This window comes from Theropithecus gelada, chromosome 19, assembly GCF_003255815.1.
Source record: "Theropithecus gelada isolate Dixy chromosome 19, Tgel_1.0, whole genome shotgun sequence".
Classification (NCBI taxonomy): Eukaryota; Metazoa; Chordata; class Mammalia; order Primates; family Cercopithecidae; genus Theropithecus; species Theropithecus gelada.
The window spans coordinates 8,996,757-9,023,259 of NC_037687.1; the positions used below are offsets into that span (position 1 = coordinate 8,996,757).

General features: G+C 42.6%; 2 protein-coding genes and 1 pseudogene across 2 annotated transcripts; all 3 read left to right on the forward strand.

Annotated features, from left to right (window-relative positions):
• Positions 1 to 1,477: 1,477 nt before the first annotated feature.
• LOC112612875 lies at positions 1,478 to 5,708 on the forward strand (annotated as a pseudogene).
• Positions 5,709 to 8,177: 2,469 nt separating this feature from the next.
• LOC112612702 (olfactory receptor 7E24-like) lies at positions 8,178 to 9,164 on the forward strand. Its single transcript, XM_025367548.1, has one exon. The coding sequence runs from the start codon at positions 8,334 to 8,336 to the stop codon at positions 9,162 to 9,164; it is 831 nt and encodes a 276-aa protein (XP_025223333.1). The 5' UTR covers positions 8,178 to 8,333.
• Positions 9,165 to 18,203: 9,039 nt separating this feature from the next.
• On the forward strand, positions 18,204 to 19,240 carry LOC112612703 (olfactory receptor 7E24-like). The gene has a single exon (XM_025367549.1). The coding sequence runs from the start codon at positions 18,336 to 18,338 to the stop codon at positions 19,164 to 19,166; it is 831 nt and encodes a 276-aa protein (XP_025223334.1). The 5' UTR covers positions 18,204 to 18,335; the 3' UTR covers positions 19,167 to 19,240.
• Positions 19,241 to 26,503: the final 7,263 nt, after the last annotated feature.

Consider the following 26,503-nt stretch of genomic DNA (forward strand, 5'->3'; position numbering starts at 1 on the left):
TTTTTTGTATTTTTAGTACAGAGGGGGTTTCACCATGTTAGCCAGGATGGTCTCGGTCCCCTGACCTCGTGATCCGCCCACCTCGGCCTCCCAAAGTGCTGGGATTACAGGCGTAAACCACCGCACCTGGCCCAGAGTTCTTAAGCTATTGATTGTTCACTAACTTTATTTCTATGTGTTTGCATGTGGGTTTTTGTTGTTTGTGTGTTGGATCATGAACAGATCAACAGTGTTTATTTGTTTTCCTACTGGATGAAGTGTGATTAAAAATACACATTTAAATATAGCTGGTTTTATATCTCTGGTGTCTCTTCTTCTTCTAAGAATATCAGTCCTATTAGATCAAGACCTGACCCTTATGATTTCGTTAAACTTTAATTACCTCCCTAAGGACCCTGTATCCAAAGACAGTCATCACATTGGGGGTGAGGACTTCACTATATTAACTTTGGGGGGTGCAATTTAGACCACAAGAGATGTTTATGCAGATCTGAGAAAGTTTCTGCCAACTCTACGGGGAGCTCTAAAGCTAGGTCTGCTCTTTGGAGAATCCTCATATTGTGTAGAAATAACCAGGCCCTATTACCCCAGGAAGAGTGGGGCCTTGAGGGTGATAGGGACAGAGGGTGGAGAAATTCTAGGCAGAAAAGGGCAGTTCCCAGGCAAAACCCCATCTTCAAGCCAAAAACTCTGAAACTGCAGCCCAAAGTGAGAACTTATATCCCTATTTTCCTGCTTGAATATTACCATTTCCTAAACCACCCATGGCCCTGCCCCACCCCATCCTATGCCTATAAAAACCCCAGACTCAGCCAGTAGATGAAACTATGGCTGGACATCAGAGAGAAGCAGCTTTGACCTCAGAAGGACAGCTTGATGGTGTAACTTCAGAGAAGAATTCGGCAGGAGATGGCTGGACTTCATTATCTACCTGCCCCATCTGCTTTTCAGCTTCCCTTACCTGAGAGCCACTTTGATCAGCCATAAAATCCCTCCCACATTCAACATCCTTCAATTCATTCATGCAAGCTCATTTTTCCTAGATGCTGGAAAAGTTCTCAGGAGCCACGAGCGCGGATACAAAAGCCTGTCAAATTGGCCTTTTGCTCTCCTCGCTGGTGGAGGGCAGCCACTGCATGCAAAAAGGCATGATTAAGAACTGCAGCTAGGCCGGGCGTGGTGGCTCAAGTCTGTAATCCCAGCACTTTGGGAGGCCGAGGCGGGTGGATCACGAGGTCAGGAGATCGCGACCATCCTGGCTAACATGGTGAAACCCCGTCTCTACTAAAAATACAAAAAACTAGCCGGGTGTGGTGGCGGGCGCCTGTAGTCCCAGCTACTCGGAGGCTGAGGCAGGAGAATGGCGTGAACCTGGGAGGTGGAGCTTGCAGTGAGTTGAGATCGCGCCACTGCACTCCAGCCTGGGTGACACAGCGCGAGACTCCGTCTCAAAAAAAAAAAAAAAAAAAAAAAAAAGGAACTGCAGCCCATCCTCACTGGGCTGTTCCTGTTCATGTACCTGGTCATGATGCTGAGGAACCTTCTCGTCATCCTGGCCATCAGCTCTGACTCCCACCTCCACACCCCCACATACTTTTTCCTCTCCAACCTGTCCTTGGCTGACATTGGTTTCACCTCCACCATCATTCCCAAGATGATTGTGGACATCCAGGCTCACAGCAGTTCTCTGCTATGCAGGCTGCCTGAAACAGATGTCTTTCTTTATAATTTTTGGGTGTATGGATGACATGCTGCTGACCATGATTGTCTATGATTGTCTATGGTTTGTGGCCATCTGTCACCCCCCGCACTACCCAGTCATCATGAACCCATGCCTCTGTGGCTTCTTAATATTGGTGTCTTTTTTTCTTAGCCTGTTGGACTCTCAGATGCACAATTTGATTGCCTTACAAATTACCTGCTTTGAGGATGTGGAAATTTCCAATTTCTTCTGTGATCCCTCTGAACTCCTCACCCTGGCCTGTTCTGACCCCTTCATCAATAACCTCATTATGTATATTTTTGTTGTAATATTTGGATTTTTTTCCTATCTCAGGTATTGTTTTCTCTTACTATAAAATTGTCTCCTCTACTTTGAGAGTTCCATCTTTAGGTGGGAAGTATAAAGCCTTCTCCACCTGTGGCTCTCACCTGGAAGTTGTTTGCTTATTTTATGGAACATTCCTTGGCGTGTACCTCAGTTCAGGTGTGTTCTCTTCCCTCAGAAAGGCTGCGGTGGCTTCAGTGACGTACACTGTGGTCACCCCCATGCTGAACCCATTCGTCTACAGCCTGAGAAACAGGGACATTCAAAGTGCTCTGTGGAGGCCGGGCATGGCGGCTCACGCCTGTAATCCCAGCACTTTGGGAGGCCAAGGCGGGCAGACCACAAGGTTAGGAGATCGAGACCATCCTGGCTAACAAGGTGAAACCCTGTGTCTACTAAAAATATGAAAAGAGTATCCGGGCATGGTGGCGGGAGCCTATAGTCGCAGCTACTTGGGAGGCTGAGGCAGGAGAATGGCTTGAATCTGGGAGGTGGAGCTTTCAGTGAGCAGAGATTGCGCAACTGCACTCCAGCCTGGGCAACAGAGCAAGACTCCATCTCAAAAAAAAAAAGGCCAGGCACGGAGCCTCACGCCTGTAATCCCAGCACTTTGGGGGGCCGAGACGGGTGGATCACGAGGTCAGGAGATCCAGACCATCCTGGCGAACACAGTGAAACCCCGTCTCTACTAAAAAATACAAAAAACTAGCCGGGCCAGGTGGCAGGCGCCTGTCCCAGCTACTCGGGAGGCTGAGGCAGGAGAATGGCGTGAACCTGGGAGGCGGCGCTTGCAGTGAGCAGAGATCCAGCCACTGCACTCCAGCCTGGGTGACAGAGCGAGACTCCGTCTCAAAAAAAAAAAAAAAAAAAAAGAAGATATACGAATTTCCAATAAGCATACAAATGATGTGCAAATCAAAACCACAATAAGATAACACATATGAGGATAAATATTACAAACTAACAGAAAAGGAGATGCACTGGAAAATGGAGAGAAGTCAGAAGGTTTGTACATGGCTGGTGAAACGGTAAAATGTTGCAGAAATATGAAAAAAAAAAAGCATGGTGGTTCCTCACAAAATTAAAAATAGAATTCCAGATGCACCTGCAGTTATACCCTGTATATAACAGAAAGAATCAACGAAGAGATTTGAGTAGATATTAGTATGCTGTATATGTTGCCATATTATAAATAATAGGCAAAAATGTGGAAGCAGCTCAAGTGTCCATGGACAGATGAATGGATAAAACGCAACGTGGTCCATCTATTAAATGAATTTTTTTTTTTTTTTTAAAGGAATCTCGGCCGGGCGCGGTGGCTCAAGCCTGTAATCCCAGCACTTTGGGAGGCCGAGACGGGCGGATCACGAGTTCAGGAGATCGAGACCATCCTGGCTAACACGGTGAAACCCCGTCTCTACTAAAATACAAAAAAAATTAGCTGGGCGAGGTGGCGGGCGCCTGTACTCCCAGCTACTCGGGAGGCTGAGGCAGGAGAATGGCGTGAACCCGGGAGGCGGAGCTTGCAGTGAGCTGAGATCCGGCCACTGCACTCCAGCCTGGGCAACAGAGCCAGACTCCATCTCAAAAAAAAAAAAAAAGGAATCTCGCTCTGTGGCCCAGGCTGGAGTTGCAGTGGCATGATCTTGGCTCACTACAAGCTCTGCCTCCCGGGTTCATACCATTCTCCTGCCTCAGCCTCCCGACTAGCTGGGACTATAGGCATCCGCCACTACACCTGGCTAATTTTGTGTGTTTTTAGTAGAGATGGGGTTTCACTGTGTTAGCCAGGATGGTCTTGATCTCCTGACCTTGTGATCCGCCTGCCTCAGCCTCCCAAAGTGCTGGGATTACAGGCGTGAGCCACTGTGCCCGGCCAAAATGAACTTTTATTAAGCCTTATAAAGGAAGACAATTCTAACATGTGCTACAACATGGATGAACCTAGAAACATTATGCTCAGTGAAACAAACCAGTCACAAAAGACAAACACAGTATGATTCCATTCGTTACAAGTATCTTGCATACTGAAATTCATAGAGACAGAAAGTAGAATGGTGGTTGCTAGGGGTTGGCGAAATGAAGAAATGGGTGGTTTGTCCGTGGGCACTGAGCATCTCTTCTGGAAGGCAAAGTTCAGGAGAGGGATGATGGTGGAGGTTGAACAACAATATGAATGTGCATAAGGCCAATGAACTACATTTAAAAGTGGTTACAATGAAAAGATTTTCATATTTCCCGTTTTATATAAAACCACTTATATTTATAACTTTCGTATTTAAGTGCAGTATATTTTACCACAATAAAAATACAGAAATTAAAAAAGATGGATCCTTGGAAGAAAAAGAAATGAAATGAACTATACACACGGATTTCTGCTGAGTAGAGGAAGAGCCCAAATGCTTCTGTGGACATTCATTTTCTCTTCTTCATCCATGACTGTGAGGAAGACCTTGGAGACTGGGGAACTTGGGCCAATTTGGCTAATGAGGAGCTCTGTGCCTTGAGCCCCCATGGCCATAGCATAGTAAATACACAGCCTGTGCCTCCAGCCCTGCAGTGTGAGCTTCCAGTCCAGTGGGCTCCACACCTGTCATCTGCATCAGGAGGCTCATGTCTGACCCTGTCTTCCTGACAGTCCTGAGGACGGAGCCTGAGCCTCCATCACGCACCACGCAAGGAGGACAGCGGACCTGCTCTCCGTGGTCATGGCCCAGCAGAGGGGAAGCGCAGCTCAGTGAGTGCTGAGGGACAATCGGGAGCCTCGTTTCCTGATCCTCAGGACAAACGGGACAGTGGGGTGGCAGATGGGAGGACACCAATGTGCAAAATATCAGCTCAGACGACTGTGGAGTTTATGTTCTGGGTTGTGATTGGTGTCAGAAATGTCATTCGAAGTTTTACTTTCTCTCTAAACTGATTCTACTAGCTATAAACATCTCACTGAAGACAGGAGAAAATGGGTCCCAGGAAACTGTTCCCTAAGCACTCTGGAAGGATTATGAAGGTGATGATGAGGATGAGGAGGAAGATGGCAGTCACCATGACATCATGAACTCTTACACAGGGCTTCCTAAATGCCGAGTTTTGAGCTCTGTGTTCTATGTAGCTTATTTCATTTCATCTGCATGGTCTTCTCTATGTTATACGTGCACACATTATTATTATTTTACAAAAGAGGAAAAGAGCAATGCATTTTTATATAACTTGTACCATATCATGAAGTAGAACGGAGTGAAGTCAAGATTGAACCAGGAGGTCTAAAATCCAGGCACATGGAATTTGGGCATTCCTCTCTGGTGCACCCAAACTGTCCTCTCAAATCCCTGTCATTTCTTGCAGCTGCCTTCTGCTAATTGTACTCTCCACTTCAGGAGTTTCTAGTAGACCTCGGTCAGACCAGTGAATGCCATGTTCACTGCAGCCGAAGGACTGCACCACGGAACTCCAGCCTGGGTGACAGAGCAAAAGCCCATCTCTTAAAAAAAAAAAAAAAAAAAAAAAGAAAGAAAAGAAAAAGGAAGTGCAGCTGGGATCACATGAAAGATCACAGAAATAGTCAGAACACAAAAACTCAGGGCGCATCCCTCCCTTGCCCCTGTTCCTGGCTTTCCTTTCAGCTCTCCACTTCCTTAGAGGAGACATCAAATCAGGGTCTTAGACTCCACTCCTATTCAGGGAGCTGGAAAGAGTTTCAAAATGCACCTGAGGTATACCTGTGGTTAAGACCTCTGACCTCTGCTTAAAACTTCCTGATAGCTGGAAGACAATGTGAAATTTTGATGCCTGGGAAACAGAGACCAACCGTTTAATGCTAAATTCTGCCTGTTCCACTGATCTGTGTGATGAGGGGCGAGACGTTCATGTCTCTGAGACTCAGCACTGTCATCTGAGCTGATTTCTGGTTGATCCAATGTCAGTGAGCAATAATTAAACAGATCATGGGTGCTCCTGCATGATCTCTATGTGATGGATGCATAAAGGCAAAGAGGCTTTTAGATATTGTCGTTAGCATTGTAAGGTTAATCTCTACACCATTCAATTAAAATATTCTGTGACCTGAGTTAAGTTTCCCTATATCCTGACAGGACAATATTTGTCCTCATATAAGTAAATACTGAGTGCTGTGAGAGGAAGGACTGTCAGCCCCTTTCATTTCTGATTCGCCAGAGCCTATATCTCGCTTGGCACAGTGGAGGCATCTAAAGTAAAAATTGCAGAAAAATATTGAATAGAGCCTTCCTTGATTCACAAAAATTGACCATAATCAGTGTGGCTTCAACACACATGATGTTTTCCTGTCTGTTCTTTCATCTCTTTCAGGAACGTGCCATAGAACTCGAGACAAGGCAAAATAGCCCTTGTTTGATCCTTATAATTCCATTTAATAACATCTACAACATTCAATTTTTTAAAGGCCACGTCAGAGATTTTTTTAGGTACAACAAAAGGATAAAGGCAGAAAGAGAAGAAGACAGATGAACATTTTTGCCTGGGCTTAGACACATTTTAGTTTCACATTCTTTCAGGCTCAGAGAAGATAATGCAAAAGGCTTATTAACATTCCATTATTGTTTAATCACTGACAAGTGCATGGCAGTGTTACCATCCGTGCAGCTGCTGTAGGCCTATGATTAGGTGCATTTAGCTAAACCTTTCTTACCAAAACGCAATGTCCGCATAAGCCAAAGACAGGAGTTTTATATTAAATGGATTTTAAAAGAAAGCCTAGGCCGGGTGCGGTGGTTCACGCCTGTAATCCCAGCACTTTGGGAGGCTGAGGCGGGTGGATTACCTGAGGTCAGGAGTTCGTGACCAGCCTGACCAACATGGAGAAACCCCGTCTCTGCTAAAAATACATAACAATTAGCTGGGCGTGGTGGCACATGCCTGTAATCCCAGCTACTCCGGAGTCTGAGGCAGGAGAATCGCTTGAACCTAGGAGGCGGAGGTTGCAGTGAGCTGAGATCGTGCCGTTGCACTCCAGCCTGGGCAACAAGAGCAAAACTCCGTCTCAATAATAAATAAATAAATGCAAGCCTATCTATTTGACAATATTGATTCTTCCTATCCATGCGCATGGAATGTTTTTCCATTTGTTTGTGTCCTCTCTTATTTCCTTGAGCAGTGGTTTGAAGTTCTCCATGAAGAGGTCCTTCACGTCCCTTGTCAACTGTATTCCTAGGTATTTTATTCTCTTAGTGGCAATTGTGAACGGGAGTTCACCCATGATTTGGCTCTCTGATTGTCTCTTACTGGTGTATAGGAACGCGTGCGATTTTTGCACATTGATTTTGGATCCTGAGACTTTGCTGAAGTTGCTTATCAGTTTAAGGGGATTTTGGGCTAAGACGATGGGGTTTTCTAAACATACAATCACACCATCTGCAAGCAGAGACAATTTGACTTTCTCTTTTCCTATTTGAATACCCTTTATTTCTTTCTCTTGACTAATTGCCCTGGCCAGAATTTCCAATACCATGTTGAATAAGAGTGGTGAGAGAGGGCATCCTTGTGCCAGTTTTCAAAGGAAATGCTTCCAGTTTTTGCCCATTCAGTATGATATTGGCTGTGGGTTGATTGAACACTTACTTCCTTGAAGAAAGAATGTCAAAAAATTGTTCGAATAATAAAAACTCTGAAAGAAAACAGACACAGAAAATATTTTACAATTATGAACTATCAAGTTTGATTTAGTTTCTAGATAATGTGGCCCTAACTCTTATAGACTGTTTATAAATATTCTAAATTGGTAGAATGTGTAGCCCTGTATTGGAATAAAATAAAATATATTTCATGGTTCCTTAACTTCCTTTAATTAGCTTAAGATTCTTTTCTCCAAGGGAGGAGAACATTTTTTATTTAGATGTTTTTAAAGGATAGTCTATATTTTACTGTATTCATGAATTTTTAAAAATATACTACGTTCTTATATTTATTCTTCTAATGTTCTTCACCCATTGTCTCAAAAGTACGTACCTACACAAAGTATTGAATAGCACAAAAATCAACCAGGAAAGAGTTCTTAGAAAATTGGGTTTGTCATGGCTGAGGGTGTATGATCTTCAGATGTGAAAACTGTACTTGTGAATTGTTTATATCTAAAGTATAGACACAGTGCTGCGTGCTGGTTTACTTGTTTCACATTTTCAACCTCCCTTTTCTTATTAAAAGGTTTCCAAGCTACACAGAACCACAAAATCTAACAGGTGTCTCAGAATTCCTCCTCCTGGAACTCTCAGATGATCCTGAACTGCAGACCGTCCTCGCTGGGCTGTTCCTGTCCATGTACCTGGTCACGGTGCTGGGGAACCTGCTCATCATCCTGGCCGTCGGCTCTGACTCCCACCTCCACACCCCCATGTACTTCTTCCTCTCCAACCTGTCCTTGGCTGACATCGGTTTCACCTCCACCACCATCCCCAAGACAATTGTGGACATCCAAACTCACAGCAGCGTCATCTCCTATGTGGGCTGCCTGACACAGATGTCTCTTTTTACCCTTTTTGGATGCATGGAAGACATGCTTCTGGCTGTGATGGCTTATGACCGGTTCGTAGCCATCTGTCACCCCCTGCACTACCCAGTTATCATGAACCCACGCCTCTGTGGCTTCTTAGTTTTGGTGTCTTTTCTTCTTAGCCTGGTGGAATCCCAGCTGCACAATTTCACTGTGTTACAATTCACCTGCTTCAAGGATGTGGACATCTCTTCTTTCTTCTGTGACCCTTCTCAACTCCTCAGCCTTGCCTGTTCTGACACCTTCCTCAATAACATAGTCATGTATTTCGGTGCTTCCATATTTGGGTTTCTTCCTATTTCTGGGGTCCTCTACTCCTATTATAAAATTATTTCCTCCATTTTGAGAGTTGCATCATTAGGTGGGAGATACAAAGTCTTCTCCACCTGTGGCTCTCACCTGACAGTTGTTTGCTTATTTTATGGAACAGGCCTTGGCGTGTACCTCAGTTCAGCTGTGTCACCTTCTCCCAGGAAGGGTGCGGTGGCCTCAGTGATGTACATTGTAGTCACCCCCATGCTGAACCCCTTCATCTACAGCCTGAGAAACAGGGACATTAAAAAGGCCCTGTGGAAGCTGCAAAACAGGACAGTCTAGTCTCATTATCCATCCTATTGTTTTTCTTGTGTGAGTTAGAAAAGGCAGCAACATTAATTATCTGAACCTGCAAATCATGGCCCCTGCCCACATTTCCTATGTGAATAGTGCTTTCTTTGTTATATCTTTAATTGGAATAAGTGAATATTCTGGTATCCTTTGTTCATCACAAACATCATGACTGAATCCAATACACCTGGACAGCCTCCTTTAGTTTCTGAGGAATGACGCTGGTATCCAGCTAAAATCACAACTCTCTTTTTATACAGAGGAAGTCCTCACTTCACATCGTGGAGAGGTTCTTGGAAACTGTGACATGAAGGATACAATGTGCAGCAGGTCCTTGATTAATGTCGTTTCGTTCAATATTATTTAGTTATAATATTGGTGAAGAAAAAGATTGGTTTGTTATGCATAATTTTTCTTAAAATCAGAGTTTCCAAGAACCTGTCAAGTGGTTAAGGGAAGACTTACTATATTTCAAATTTCCATCTCCTTCCACAATTCATCTGTAATTTACAAATAGCATCTATGGAATCTCTTTAGGCAGGTTGTGTGTGAGGATCCCTACCAGTGGTTCTCAAACTTGACTTTCATTGAAATGACCTGGGGAGCTTACAAAGGCTGACTGGGTCACATTATCAGAAATTCTGATTTCCTTGGACTTCTCTGGGTATGAGAATTTTTTAAAGCACCAAAGATGATTCGGTCTAATGGGATCACACTCTAATTGGTAGTTAATATAAGAGCTTCTGGTAGCACCAGGTCAAGTGGTATTCCTCGAATATTTTCTTTGAATGCATTGTTCTTCAACACTATACAAATTATCTCCTTTTTTTCTACTTAGAATTTTTACTACTTAGAATTTTCATGTTACATTTGCTGAAAGTGTAGATTTATACCCTTACAGATTTTTAATGATATTTGACTCTTGTGCATACATACAAACATGGTAACGGTATCCCTGAAACTTCACATTCAGAGACTAATTCTTTTTCATTTGAAATTTACTTTTTAAATTTTTAAAACAACGATAATGTGGTACATAGAAAATGGAATATTATTGTGCCATTATAAACAATGAAATCCTATCATTTGCAGAAACATGGGAGGGACTGGAGGACATTATGTTAAGTGAAAGAAACCAGGCACAGAAAGACAAATATTGCTTGTTCTCACTCATATGTAGGAACCAAAATGTAAATCCCATGTAGGCAGAGGGGTGAATGGTGATTGCCAAGGCTGGGAAGTCAAGGAGGAGTGGAGTGAAGAGCAGTTGTTTAAGGAGTACAAAATACAGGTAGATAGGAGAAATAAGTTCTAGTCCTTGATAATTCAGTAGGAAAATTATAGTTAACAATAATTTATTGCATATTTCAAAATAGCTGAGAGAAAAGATTTGCATTGTTTTATGCTGTTGTTTAAGCTATTGTCTTTCTGTTCTAATCTCACCATTTTCTTTTTTTGAAATTATACTTTAAGTTCTGGGATACATGTACAGAACATGCAGGTTTGTTACATAAGTATACATGTGCCATGGTGGTGTGCTGCACCCATCAATCCATCATCTACATTAGGTATTTCTCCTAATGCTATCCCTCCCCTAGCCCCCTACCCCACAATAGGCTTGGTGTGCGATGTTTGCCTCCCTGTGTCTATGTGTTCTCATTGTTCAGTGAGTGAACTTATCCCACTTATGAGTGAGAACATGTGTTTGGTTTTCTGTTCCTGTGTTAGTTTGCTGACAATGGTTTCCAGCTTCATCCATATCCCTGCAAAGGACATGAACTCATCCTTTTTCATGGTTGCATAGTATTCCATGGTGTATATATGCCACATTTTCTTTATCCAGTCTATCATTGATGGGCATTTGGGTTGGTTCCAAGTCTTTGTTATTGTGAACAGTACCACAATAAACATACGTGTGCATGTGTTTTTATTGTAGAACGATTTATAATCCTTTGGGTATATACCCAGTAATGGGATTGCTGGGTCAAATGGTATTTCTAGTTCTAAATCCTTGAAGAATCACCACACTGTCTTCCACAATGGTTAAACTAATTTACACTTTCACCAACAGTGTAAAAGCATTCCTGTTTCTCCACATCCTCTCCAGCATCTGTTGTTTCCTGACTTTTTAATGATCGCCACTGTAACTGGTGTGAGATGGTATGTCATTGTGGTTTTGATTTGCATTTCTCTAATGACCAGTGATGATGAGCTTTTTTTCATATGTTTGTTGGCTGCATTAACATACATGTCTGTTCATATCCTTCCTCCACTTTTTGATGGGTTTTTTTTCTTGTAAATTTGTTTAAGTTCTTTGTAGATTCTGGATATTAACCCTTTGTCAGATGGATAAATTGCAAAAATTTTCTCCCATTCTGTAGGTTGCCTGTTCACTCTGATGATAGTTTCTTTTGCTGTGCAGAAGCTCTTTAGTTTAATTAGATTCCATTTGTCAATCTTGGCTTTTGTTGCCATTGCTTTTGGTGTTTTAGTCATGAAGTCTTTGCCCATGCCTATGTCCTGAATAGTATTGCCTAGGTGTTCTTCCAGAGTTTTTATAGTTTTAGGTTTTATGTTTAAGTCTTTAATGCTATCCCCATCAAGCTACTATTGACTTTCTTCATAGAATTAGAAAAAACTACTTTAAATTTCATGTAACCAAAAAACAGCCCATACAGCCAAGATAATCCTAAGCAAAAAGAACAACCTGGAGGCATCACACTACCTGACTTCAAACTATACTACAAGGCTGCAGTAACCAAAACAGCATGGTTACATGTAGTAACACAAAACCAGATATATAGACCAAGGAAACAGAACAGAGGCCTCAGAAATAATGCCACACATCTACAATCATCTGATCTTCAACAAACCTGACAAAAACAAGCAATGGGGAAAGGATTCCCTATTTAATAAATGGTGCTGGGAAAACTGGCTAGCCATATGCAGAAAACTGAAGCTGGATCTCTTCCTTACACCTTCTACAAAATTAACTCAAGATGGATTAAAGACTTAAATGTAAGACCTAAAGCCATAAATGCTCTAGAAGAAAAACTAGGCAATGCCATTCAGCTCATAGGCATGGGCAAAGACTTTATGATTAAAACACCAAAAAAGAGTGACAATAAAAGCCAAAACAGACAAATGGGATCTAATTAAACTAAAGAGCTTCTGCACAGCAAAAGAAACTATCATCAGAGTGAACAGGCAACCTACAGAATGGGAGAAAATTTTTGCAATTTATCCATCTGACAAAGGGTTAATATCCAGAATCTACAAAGAACTTAAACAAATTTATAAGAAAAAAACACCATTAAAAAGTGGAGGAAGGATATGAACAGACATGTATGTTGATGCAGCCAACAAACATATGAAAAAAAGCTCATCATCACTGGTCATTAGAGAAATGCAAATCAAAACCACAATGACATACCATCTCACACCAGTTACAGTGGCGATCATTAAAAAGTCAGGAAACAACAGATGCTGGAGAGGGTGTGGAGAAATAGGAACACTTTTACACTGTTGGTGAAAGTGTAAATTAGTTTAACCATTATGGAAGACAGTGTGGAGATTCCTCAAGGATTTAGAACTAGAAATACAATTTGACCCAGCAATCCCATTACTGGGTAGATACCCAAAGGATTATAAATCATTCTACTATAAAAATACACGCACACGTACGTTTATTGCAGCAGTTTATTACTGTTCACAATAGCAAAGACTTGGAACCAACCTAAATGCCCATCAATGACAGACTGGATAAAGAAAATGTGGCACATATACGCCATGGAATACTATGCAACCATAAAAAAGGATGAGTTCATGTCCTTTGCAGGGATATGGATGAAGCTGGAAACCATCATTGTCAGCAAACTCACACAGGAACAGAAAACCAAACACTGCATGTTCTCACTCATAAGTGGGAGTTGAACAATGAGAACACATAGACACAGGGCGGGGAACATCACTCCCCGTGTGTGGAGATGAGAGATTGTAATAAATAAAGACACAAGACAAAGAGATAGAAGAAAAGACAGCTAGGTCTGGGGGACCACTACCATCAAGATGCAGAGACCGATAGTGGCCCCAAACGGCTGGGCTCGCTGATATTTATTGCATACAAGACAAGGGGGCAAGGTAAAGAGGGTGAATCTTCTAAGTGATTGACAAGGTGAAGCAAGTCATGTGATTACCAGATAGGGCCCTTCCCTCTTAGGTAGCCGAAGCAGAGAGAGAAGACAGCATACGTCAGCGTTTTCTTCTCTGCACTTACAAGAAAGATCAAAGACTTTAAGACTTTCACTGTTTCTTCTCCCGCTATCTACCATGAACTTCAAAGAGGAACCAGGAGTACGGGAGGAGCATGAAAGTGGACAAGGAGCGTGACCACTGAAGCACAGAACCACAGTTGGGGGTTTAGGCCTCTGGATGACTGCAGGCAGGCCTGGATAATATCCAGCCTTCCACAAGAAGCTGGTGGAGCAGGGTGTTCCCTGACTCCTTCAAGGAAAGGAGACTCCCTTTCGCGGTCTGCTAAGTAACGGGTGCCTTCCCAGACACTGGCATTACTGCTTGACCAAGGAGCCCTCAAGCGGCCCTTACGCGGGCATGACAGAGGGCTCACCTCTTGCCTTCTAGGTCACTTCTCACAATGTCCCTTCAGCACCTGACCCTATACCCGCCGATTATTCCTACGTTATATTAGTAATGCAACAAAGAGTAATATTAAAAGCTAATGATTAATAAGGTTTAAAATACTGGTTGATAATTGTCCATGATCCTCTCTATATCTAATTTATATGATGTCTATTCTTAGTCTATTTTCTTTATTATACTGAAACAGTTTGTGCCTTCAGTCTCTTGTGCCCACACTCCCCCCAAAAATATTATTCATTTTTGCATGATAAAGTGTGGAGCTATCTGTTGCTTGATATTAGTGGAAGTTAACTGCTCCATCAAGAGAACTGGAGTAGACCTTTCTCTAAAGAAGATATACAAATAGACAATAAGCATACAAAATGATGCTCAATATCACTAATCCTCAGCAAAGTGCAAATCAAAACCAGCGTGAGATACCACTCATTAGGATGGCTATTATAAACAAACAGAAAATAACAAGCGTTCATGAAAATGTGGAGAAGTAGGAAGGTTTGTACATGGCAGATGGGAATGTACAATGGGGCAGTAATAAGAAAAACAGTATGGTGCTTCCTCAGAAATTGAAAATAGCATTACCAGATGATTCTGCAATTTCACTTTGGGGTAATCACTCAAAAGAATCAAAGAAGGGACTCAAGTAGATATTCGCACACCATATTTATAGCAGTGTTATTAACAATAGATGAAAATGTGGAAGCAACTCAAGAGTCCCTTGTTAGATGAGTGGATGAACACAACGTGGTCCATCCATACATCCATACAATGGAATATCATTCAGCTTTTTTTGTTTGTTTGTTTTTAAAGACGGAGTCTTGCTCTGTCACCAGGCTGAGTGCAGTGGCGCGATCTCGGCTCACTGCAACCTCCGTCTCCTGGGTTCAAGCAATTCTCCTGCCTCAGCCTCCCGAGTAGCTGGGATTACAGGTGCCCATCACCACACCTGGCTAATTTTTGTATTTTTCGTAGAGATGGGGTTTCACCATGTTGGCCAGGATGGTCTCTATCTCCTGACCTCGTGATCCAACCACCTCGGCCTCTCAAAGTGCTGGAATTACAGGCGTGAGGCACCGCGCCCAGCCATTTTTCAGCTTTTAAAAGAAAGGCAATTCTGACACATGCGACCACATGAATGAATCTAGAGATATTATGCTAAGAGAAAGGAATCAATCACTAAAGGCAAACACAGTATGATTCCACTTATATCAAGTATCTCGGGCAGTTAAATTCACAGCGACAGTAGACTGGTGGTTGCCAGGGATTGGTGAGACAGAGCAATGGGGAGTTTCATAACAGAACCTGAGTTTCTGTTCTGAAAGACAAAATCATTGAGCGGATCCATGATGGCGGTGGCTGCACAACCCTGTAGATGTACTTAATGCCAGTAAACTGTACACCGAAAAGTGGTTAAAATGGTATTGGTTACCATTTTGAAGAAGATAAATGGTAAAATGTTACTTACCATTTTGTATAAGACTGCATTTATAACTTTTATATTAAATGTGGTATATTTTGCCATGATAAGAATACGAAAATTTTAAAAAGATGCATCCTTGAAAAAGAAAAAGAAATGAAAGAAGTGAACGACGAACACAAGCTTTCTCCTGATTAGAGGAAGAGCCCGGAAGTTCCTGTGGACGTTCATTTTTTCTTCTTTATCTTGCATTAATGAGGCAGTCCTTGGAGACTGGGGAACTTGGGCTTGTTTGGCTAATGAGGAGCTCTGTGCATTGAGCCCCCGAGGCTGTCGAATGGTAAATACTCAGCCTGTGCCTCCAGCCCTGCAGTGTGAGCTTCCAGGCCAGTGGGCTCCACACCTGTCGTCTGCATCAGAAGGCTCATGTCTGACCCTGTCTTCCTGCCAGTTCTGAGGACAGAGCCTGAGCCTCCATCATGCACCAGGCGGGGAGGACAGCAAACCTGCTCTCCGTGGCCATGGCCCAGCAGAGGGGAAGCGCAGCTCAGTGAGTGCTGAGGGACGGTCGGGAGCCTTGTTTCTTTATCCTCAGCACAAACAGGACAGTGGGGAGGCAGATGGGAGGACACCAATGTGCAAGATGTCAGCTCAGACGACTGTGGGTTTATGTTCGGGGTTGTGATTGGTCTCAGAAATCTCATTCAAAGTTTAACTTTTCTTCCACACTGGTTCAACTTCCCAAAGACATCTCACCCACAAAAGCGTGTTCCCAAAACATGCCAAGGAGATTATGAAGGTGATGAGGATGAGGAGGACGATGACAGTCATCACGACATCAAGAACTTTTATGGAGGGCTTCCTGAATGCCAGGCTCTCGGCTTCATGTTTTATGTAGCCAGTTTCCTTTCATCTGTGTAGTCTTCCCTGAGTTATACCTGCCACATTATTCTTAATTATAGAATAGGAAAGGAGCCCTCCAAGTCCAGACACACGGCATTTGGCCAGGCCTCTCCCTGAGTCCAACCTGCCCTCTCGAATCCCTGTCTGTCCTGGCAGATGCCCCTGTTAACTGCATTCTCCTTTTGGGGGTTCCTGGTAGACCACAGCTAGACCAGAGGGTGCCACGTTCACAGTATCAAGTATAGAAAGGGCAGCCAAGATCACATCAAAGATCCCAGAAAGAACTGGCACAGGATCTCCCTTGCCCCTGTTCCTGGCTTTCCTTGCAGCTCTCCGTCTCCTCAAAGGAGACATAAAATCAGGGTCGTGGCTCCATTCCTAATCAGGAAGCTGGAACCTGTTTCTGAATGCACTCCAAATGTGCCTGTAATTAAGAGCTCCAACCTCTGCTTACAACTTTCTGAGAGCGCGAAAGTAATGAAGAAGGGTAGTGCCTACTTCATTACCAAGGCCTCAGAGACTGACCGCTTGGTTTTGAATCTGCCCACTTCACTGAACTGTGTGACATGAGGCGGAATGTCTGTGCCTCTGAGACTCAGCATTGTCATCTGAGCTGATTTCTAGTTAATCCAACTGCAGTGAGCGATGATTAAACAGATCGTGAGTGCTCCCTGCGTGATCTCTATGTGATGGATGCATAAAGGCAAAGTCCATTTTTATATTATTATTATTATTATTGTTTTAAGCTTAATCTTCATACAGTTGAACTGCAATGTCCTCTGGCCTGAAGTTACAGGCCCCTACGTTCCTGACAGGACATTTGACATTCGTCCCTATCTAAGTAAGTGCCGAGCATTGTGAGAGGAATGTTTGGGTCTCTTTCATTTCTGATCCCCCAGAACCTATCTCTTGCCTGTCTCAAAGGAGGCATCAAAAATAAAGTTCCCCGTTAAATATTGAATAGGCCCTTCCTTGGATCAGAAAAAAATTGGCTGTGATCAGTGTGACCTCAACACAGTTAGTGGTTTCTCGTCTGTCCTTTCATCCCTTTAGGAATGTCTAATAAAATGAGATACAAGATAACACCTGTTTATGTCTATGTCACAGATACAGGGGCCTTAGAATTCCATTTAGTAGCATCTGCAATGTTCAAGTACCTAAATACCACGGCAGAGATTTTCTTAGGTATATCAGAAAGAAAAAACGCACAAAGAGAAGAGGGCAGGTAAACCTGATACTTGCGCTTAGACACAATTTTGAGTTTCACATCATTCCAGACTAAAAGAAAATAAAGAGAAAATGTTATTAAACTTCATTATTATTTAGTCATGACGCATGCATTACACATTATTGATATCTGTGTGGTCGCTGAAGGCCTACAATTATGTGCAACAAAACTTTCTTATCAAAACCCAAAGAAAACATAAGCCAAGGACGAGAGCTGTATATTAAATAAATTTGGAAACATAGCTCGTATATTTGAGTGGGCATTTACTTGTGTGAAGAAATGATGTCAGAAAACCTAAGAATGATAAAAAATATGAAAAGTAATTGGCATGTAGAAAGATCTTCTGATTATGAACTATCAAGTTTGATTTAGCTTTCAGATAATGCAGTCCTAGCTCTTGTATAATGTTTGTAAATATTCTACATCAAAGGAATTTGTAGCATAGTGTCAGAATAAAATAAAGTGTATTTCACTGCTTCTTAAATTCTTTTAATTAAATTCACTATTTTTTTCTTAAAGAGACAAGAACGTTTTGTTTTGTTTCTGAAAAGAGTAGGCCATGTTTTACTGCGATCATGGATTTTGAATATATTAAGTCCTTGGTCTTCTAACATTCTTCAATTTATTTTCTCTAAAGTAGTATGTACAGGAAGAGTTGAATAGCACAAAAGTAAGTCATGTAACAATTCTGAGATTTTTGGGATTGTCACAACTGAGAAATATTGCTGACGGTATGTGGTCCTCAAGTGTGAATATGTTCCTTGTGACTTGCATGTATCCAAAATATACACACAGCATTAAGTGCGATTTATGTCTTTTATTTTCCAACCCTCTTTTCTTCTCAAGGTGTCCAAGTTACACAGAGCCACAGAATCTCACAGGTGTCTCAGAATTCCTCCTCCTGGGACTCTCAGAGGATCCAGAACTGCAGCCCATCTTCACTGCGCTGTTCCTGTCTATGTACCTGATCACGGTGCTGGGGAACCTGCTCATCATCCTGGCCATCGGCTCTGACTCCCACCTCCACACCCCCATGTACTTCTTCCTCTCCAACCTGTCCTTGGCTGACATTGGTTTCACCTCCACTACGGTCCCCAAGATGATTGTGGACATCCAATCTCATAGCACAGTCATCTCCTATGCGGGCTGCCTGACTCAGATGTCTTCCTTTGTCCTTTTTGCATGTATGGAAGACATGCTCCTCACTGTGATGGCCTATGACCGGTTTGTAGCCATCTGTCACCCCCTACTCTACCCAGTCATCATGACTCCTCACCTCTGTGTCTTCCTAGTTTTGGCGTCTTTTTTCCTTAGCCTGTTGCATTCCCAGTTGCACAACTTGATTGTGTTACAATTCACCTGCTTCAAGAATGTGGAAATCCCTAATTTTTTCTGTGACCCATCTCAACTTCTCAACCTTGCCTGCTCTGACAGTGTCATCAATAACATATTCGTATATTTAGATAGTACCATATTTGGTTTTCTTCCCACTTCAGGGATCCTTTTGTCTTACTATAAAATTCTCTCCTCCATTCTAAGAATTCCATCATCAGATGGGAGGTATAAAGCCTTCTCCACCTGTGGCTCTCACCTGGCAGTTGTTTGCTTATTTTATGGAATGGGCGTTGGCGTGTACCTGACGTCAGCTGTGTCACCGTCTCCCAGGAATGCTGTGGTGGCATCAGTGATGTATGCTGTGGTCATCCCCATGCTGAACCCCTTCATCTACAGCCTGAGAAACAGGGACATTCAAAGTGCCCTGTGGAGGCTGCACAGCAGAACAGTCTAATCCCATTGTCTGTTCCATCCTTTTTCTCGTGTGGGTTAGAAAGGGCAACCACATTAAATCTCTACATCTGCAAATCCTGCCCCCTTGGTCACATTATTTTTGTTGCTTGATGGGTTTTACTCCTTTCCACATTTCCTATGTGAATATTGCTTTCTTTGTTAAGCCTTTAACTGGAATGGGTGAGTATTCTGGGATCCTTTGTTTAGCGTAAACATAGTGACTGAATCTTCTATAGCTAGGCAGACTCCTTCAGTTTCTGAGCAATGACCCTGTTGTCCAGGTGAAATCACAACCATCTTTTTATATACAGGAAGTCCTCACTTCGTTTTCTAATTCTCTGAAAATTGACTTTATGGAAACAATATACAGCAGGTCCTCCAACACCATTGTTTGGTACGAAGTTGTTTAGTTAGAATGTTGATGAGGGATAAATTGGTTTCACTCTACATAATTTTGCTTAAAGATGCAGTTTCCAAGAGACTATCAAAGATGCTAAGTGAGGACATACTGTACATCACATTCACCCGTTTCCACAGTTCATGTGGAATTTCTTTATAAACTGCTTCTAGGGAATCGATTCAGGCAGGTTATGTGTAGAGATCCGTGTCACTGGTCCTCAGTCTTGGCTTTGATTGAAATCACCTGGGGAGCTTACAAATGCTGAGGCCTGGGTCTCATTACCTGAGATTCTGATTTACTTGCATCTGTGTGGGTATGTGGATTTTTGTTTGTTTGTTTGTTTTAGGCATCAGAGATGGTTCCAATGATGAAGTTCCTAGAGGGATCAAGCTCCGATGAGGAAGAACAGAAGTTAATTGTAATATGATTTCTTCAAGTATGATCTTCAAATGCATTGTCCTTCAACACCGTACAAATTTTTATCATGGTGTTTTTTCTTACCACTTAGCATTTTCATTTTACATTTGCTGAAGTTACAGATTTATACACACATCGATTGCTGTTTTATTTCACACTTGTGCATGCACATAAAATGGGAAATAGAAAAGAATTAAATGGTCACCATATCTCTAAAGCTTCACATTTCAAGACTTTTTAAAAAATATTTATTTTTTTAAAAAGTTGTCTCGGCCGGGCGCGGTGGCTCAAGCCTGTAATCCCAGCACTTTGGGAGGCTGAGACGGGTGGATCACGAGGTCAGGAGATCGAGACCATCCTGGCTAACACGGTGAAACCCCGTCTCTACTAAAAAAATACAAAAAACTAGCCGGGCGAGGTGGCGGGCGCCTGTAGTCCCAGCTACTCGGGAGGCTGAGGCAGGAGAATGGCGTGAACCCGGGAGGCGGAGCTTGCAGTGAGCTGAGATCTGGCCACTGCACTCCAGCCTGGGCAACAGAGCGAGACTCTGTCTCAAAAAAAAAAAAAAAAAAAAAAGTTGTCTCAATTAAGAAAGTGTAGTATACACACAAGATGAAGTATTATTCAACCTAAAAAATAACAAAATCCTCTCCACTGCAGCAAAAATAAGATGAGATTGCAGGTCATTATATTAAGTGAAATAAGCCAGGTGCAGAATGACAAATATTACATGTCCTCACTTATATGTAGGAACAAAAAAAGAAAATCTTGGCCAGGCATGGTGGCTCATGCCTGTAGTCCCAGCACTTTCGGTGGCGGAGTCGGATGGATCACTTGAGGCCAGGAGTTCAAGACCACCCTGGCATGGTGAAGCCCCATCTCTACTAAAAATACAAAAATTAGTCAGGTGTGGTGGTGCATGCCTGTAATCCCAGCTACTTGGGAGGCTGAGGCAGGAGAATCACTTGAATCTATGAGGCAGAGGTTGCAGTGAGCCAAGATCGTGCCTCTGTACTCCAAGCTGGGCAACAGAGTGAGATTCCATCCCACACATACACACAAAAGGAATCTCATGAAGGGGTGGAGAGTAGAAAGGTGGCTAGCAGAGGCTAGGAAGAAAAGGAGTTAGTTGGGGAATGAGGAGAAGTTGATAATTGGGTACAAAAATACAGAAAGATGGAATAAACGAGTTCTAGTGTTTGATAGTACAGTACACAAATTTTAGTTCACAAGAATTTATTGCACATTTCCAGATGACTTGGAAAGAAGCTTCCTAACTTTCTCATTATGCTGGTGTTTAAGCTATTCTCTTTCTGCTCCAATCATACCCTTCAATACTCTTCTTTTTGAGGCTGGATTGGAACTCTTGAAATCATGCTGATTTTTTTTTCGTTGTTTTGTTTTGTTTGTTTGTTTGTTTTGAGACGGAGTTTCGCTCTTGTTGCCCTGGCTGGAGTACAATGGCGCGATCTCAGCTTACGGCAACCGGAAAACACTCAAAACCGAAAAACACTTTTTACTAAGTGCTGAGAACTCAAAAACCAGAAAACACTTTTTACTAAGTACTGAGAACTCAAAGAAATCAAAAGAAAATATATTCTGAAGCAATGTTAGCCTTTTCAGTGAGTAGAAATCCAACCCTCTGGGGACAATGGCTAAATTCAGCCACATAATGGTGCTACTTTGGAATCCACATCCGGAAGCAGCATGATGAGGTCTATGGAAGTCCGCAGTGCAGGTGAAGCTCTCCCATTCGCAAGTTTGTCTCCGAGGTATATTTGTTGGGATTTGATAGTGTGGCGAATCAGAGACTCTGCTGGAAGTCAGAGGAAACTCAGCCGGGTCTTGATGTCCTAAAAGCCCAAAGTCTTGACTGAGGATGAGACCTATGGGATGAGCAGCATCTGAGATGTTCCCAAGGACACCCCAACTCCTGGTTTTCATGCCTTTGTGTAATCTGCTCTGATGAATAGTATAGACCAAGTGACTCATTTCCTAACAAAGAGAAGGTGGAAGAGAAGTGATACGATGCCACTTCTGGGAACATGGTGAGAGACTCCAACTTTCTTTTTACCTGCCTCATCTTGGTCTTTGGCTTGGTTGCATTGATGGATGCCAATGGCTACATTGTCAACTCTTGGGTGGAGAGACCTTTATCACAAGAAATAGAGGGAGTTTTCTGGCCAATGTTTGTGAGCAACTTCACCCTGGCACCCACCATGTGAGTGAGCTTGGAAGTGGATCTTCTGCCAATTTATCCTGGAGATGACTGTGGCTGTGGCCAGAAGGTTGACTACAACTTTCTGAGGACTTCTTGAAGTATGTTAGTGAAGTATCAGTTATCAAATAACTATGTAATAATCAATAATATTGGAATATACCAGTGTGACTCAATTAGAAAAAATAAAAACTGAGTCCTGAGGACTAATTCAAATAAGCATAAAACATAAGTCTCTGGCACATAAAAAGCCAATGTAATAGCAACTAATTAAGAAGTTCTCCTGAAAAACAAATATTAACTGAGAACATGGAAATAGTATCAGATTCTTACTATAATAGAGCTAATTTTCTCTAGAGTATGTGATTAATACAATAGATCCACAGATATAAATTCACATGAGTTATTTCATTGCCAATTGATATGGTTTGGGTGTGTCCCCACCTAAATCTCATCTTGAACTGTAGTTCCCATAATCCTCTGGGTACAACAATGGCTAAATTCAGCCACATAATGCAGCTACTTTGGAATCCACATCCAGAAGCAGCATGTTTCGTGGGAGGGACTTGGTGGGAGGTAATTGAATCATGAGAGCAGTTACCACCATGCTGCTCTCATGATAGTGAGTTCTCATGAGATCTGATGTTTTATAAAGGGTTCCCCTCCCCCCTTTACTCTGCACTTCTCCTTGCTGCTGCCATGTGAAGAAGGGCACGTTTACTTCCCTTCCACCGTGATTGTAAGTTTCCTGAGGCCTCCCCAGCCCCGCGGAACTGTGAGTCAATTAAACTTCTTTCCCTTATAAATTATCTAGTCTCAGGTATGTCCTTAGAGCAGCATGAGAACAGACTAATACACCAATCCTCCCCTCTTAAATTTTGCACTAAGTTTCTTATTCTTGCGACTTGGTATCAGAAGTGAGGAATACACACTGAAAAAGCAAGATATTGGTGAAAGATGTTAAAGACACACAAAAAAAGGAAGATGTCATGTGTTCACAGATTAAAGGACTTAGCATTGGTATGATGTTAGTAGTACCCAAGTGATCTGCAGATTCCATGCAATCCCTAACAAAACACCAATAACAATTTTGCAACAGAAAAATCCATCCTGTAATTCATATAGAATCTCAGGGAACTCTGAAGAGCCAAAATAATCTGGAAGCAGACAAAAGTTGAAGGTCTCAGATGACTCAATTCTAAAAGGGTGTACTATTCCTTGCAACATCCTTCGAAAGGGCAGGTGGTAAAAATTCAGGGACTCTTTCGGGGGCTCATCTAAGAAGTTGCCTGAAGCGGTTGGAAGCCACCTCTTCCTGATGCAACTTCAGCTGCAGAGACCAGGGAAATAGAAGGAGGCTTTAAAGGCCTGAGACTTCTGCTGGCAGCCTTCCCACCAGGCCTGCCTCCTCCCTGGACAGTCCCTCCCTAAGTCCCAGTCCCCGTGTGGGAGCCTGCTTTCTGGAAAAGCTCCTACAGCCTGGTGGCCACAGGCCCCAATTCCAGGACTAGACCCACCAGTGACCACGGTGTTGGGATTCACCAACCCCTCCAGACCCTGTTTCTCACCTGCAAAACAGGTAGTCTCTCTGTCTTTATTTGATCAGCACTACTGAGGCTCACATGAGACAGTGTGCACAAGGTATGTGAAAAACCCTGGGGAACTTACTCTCCAACTACTGTAAGGATTTGGTTCTGCCATCTCACTCAATGTACAATTGTTAGAAAAATGAAAATATGTTGAAATTCATTTTTTTAAAGTTAAAAATGTCACTCTTCCTGGCATCTAAACTGACTATAAAGATCCAGTAATCAAAACACTGTTATTCTACATAAAGTCACCCAAAGTGACCAATGGAAGAGGATGCAGAGCCCAGAAATAACTTCTCACATATATGTTCAAATGATGTTTAACATGAATGCCAAGAAAGTTCATTGGTGGAAAAGCAGGCTTTTCAACAAACGGTGTTGGAGAAACTTGATTTCCACATGCAGAAGAATGACGGTGGACCCTATGTCACACCAGATGCAAAAATTAACACACACTGGATCAAAGACCTAAGCCCAAGAGCTGAAACTATAATATGTCTAAAAGAAAACGCTGGCAAAACCTTTATGGCATCGGAGTGGGCAATGGTTTCTGGGATATGACACCAAACACAGAAGCAACAACAAAAAAAATTAGATTCCTTAGATTACATCTAAATGAAAAACACTTTTGTGCATCAAAAAACTGAATGGAGTGAAAAGATAACCCAAGGATTAGGAAAAATATATTTGCAAATCATATATCTGAAAAGAGGCTAATATCCATAGTAGATTAAGAACAGCTAGAACTAAACAACAAGAAACCCAAGGCATCCCATTAACAATGGTCAGAAGACTTGAGTAGACATGTCCCTAAAGAAGATATACCAATGGCCAGTAAGCATATAAAATGATGTTCCAAATCACTAATCGTAGGGAAGTGCAAATCAAACCAAAACTGTGATATCAGCCAGTAGGATGGATATGATAAACAAGCAAAAAACAACAAGCATTGGAGGGAATGTAAAATAGTGCAGGAACAGGGAAAACAGTATAGAGAGTACTTGAAAAATTAAAAACAGAATTATCAGATGATCCTGCAATTGTATTTGTGCATACCTAGCGGAAAGAATTAGAAGCCAGGAGTGGAAGAGGTATTTGTAAACCCATATTCATAGCAGCATTATTCACAACAGCCAAATATGTAGAAGCAACCCAAAGCTCCATGGACAGATGAATGAATACGTGCAATGCAGTTCATTCATACAATGGAAGACTACTCAGCCTGAAAAAGGCAGGCACTTCTGGCCAGCACAGTGACTCATGCCTGTAATCCCAGCATTTTGGGAGGCTGAGGTGGGCGGATCATCTGAGGTCAGGAGTTCAACACCAGCCTGGCCAACATGGTGAAACCCTGCGTCTACTAAAAATACATTAGCTGGGCATGGTGGCATGTGCCTGTAAAGACAACTACTCGGGAGGTTGAGGCACGAGAATTGCTTGAATCCAGGAAGTGGAGGTTGCAGTGAGCCCAGATTGTGCCATTGCACTCCAGCCTGGGTGACAGAGTGAGACTTCATCTAACAACAACAACAACAAAAGGGGAGGCACTTCTGACACAGGCTGCAACATGGATGAATCTTGAAGACATCGTCAGTGAAATAAATATATCACAAAAGGGTAAATACAACGGGGCTGAGTGGCTCATGCCTGTAATCCCAGCACTCCCGGAGGCCGAGGCGGGCGGATCACTTGAAGTCAGGAGTTTGAAACCAGCCTGGCCAACATGACGAAAGCTCGTCTCTACTAAAAATACAAAAATTAGCTGGGCGCGGTGGCTCATGCCTGTAATCCCAGCTACTCGGGAGGCTGAGGCACGAGAATCGCTTGAACCCGGGAGGTGCAGGTTGCAGTGAGCCCAGATCGTGCCACTGTACTCCATCCTGAGTGACAGAATGAGACTCTGTCTCAAAAAAAAAAGATAAACACAGTATGATTCCACTGATATCAAGTATTTAGAGTAGTTAAATTCATAGAGTTGGAAAATAAAATGGCGGCCCCCAGGGGTAGGCGAGAGAGAGAGGAATGGAGGGTTTGTTTCACGTGCGCAGTTTCCATTTTGAAAGATAAAAATGTTCTGGAGACGATGGTGGTGATGGTTGCCAAACAATGTGAATGTACTTAATGTCATTAAACTGTAAACTTAAAAATAGTGGAAATTGTAAACACTTTTATTGACCCTTCTATATGAAATAATATATATGTATAATTTTTAATATTTATACATGGTATATTTTACCATAATAAAAGATGAAAATGAAAGCATGTGGATCTTTAAAAAGAAAAGAAAGACACGAATAATACACACAAGCTTTCCCTTGATTAAAGGAAGAGCCCAAAAGCTTCCATGGACACTCATTTTTCTCTTCTTCATCCCGCATTAATGTGAGGAAATCCTTAGAGACTGGGGAACTTGGGCCAGTTTGGCTAATGAGGAGCTCTGTGCATTGAGCCCCTGAGGCCATAGCATAGTAAATACGCAGCCTGTGCCTCCAGCCCTGCAGTGTGAGCTTCCAGTCCAGTGGGCTCCAACCTGTCGTCTGCATCAGGAGGCTCATGTCTGACCCTGTCTTCCTGCCAGTCCTGAGGACGGAGCCTGAGCCTCCATCGCGCACCAGGCAGGGAAGACAGCGGACCTGCTCTCCGTGGTCATGGCCCCGCAGAGGCAAAGCGTGGCTCAGTGAGTGCTGAGGGATGCTCAGGAGCCTTGTTTCCTC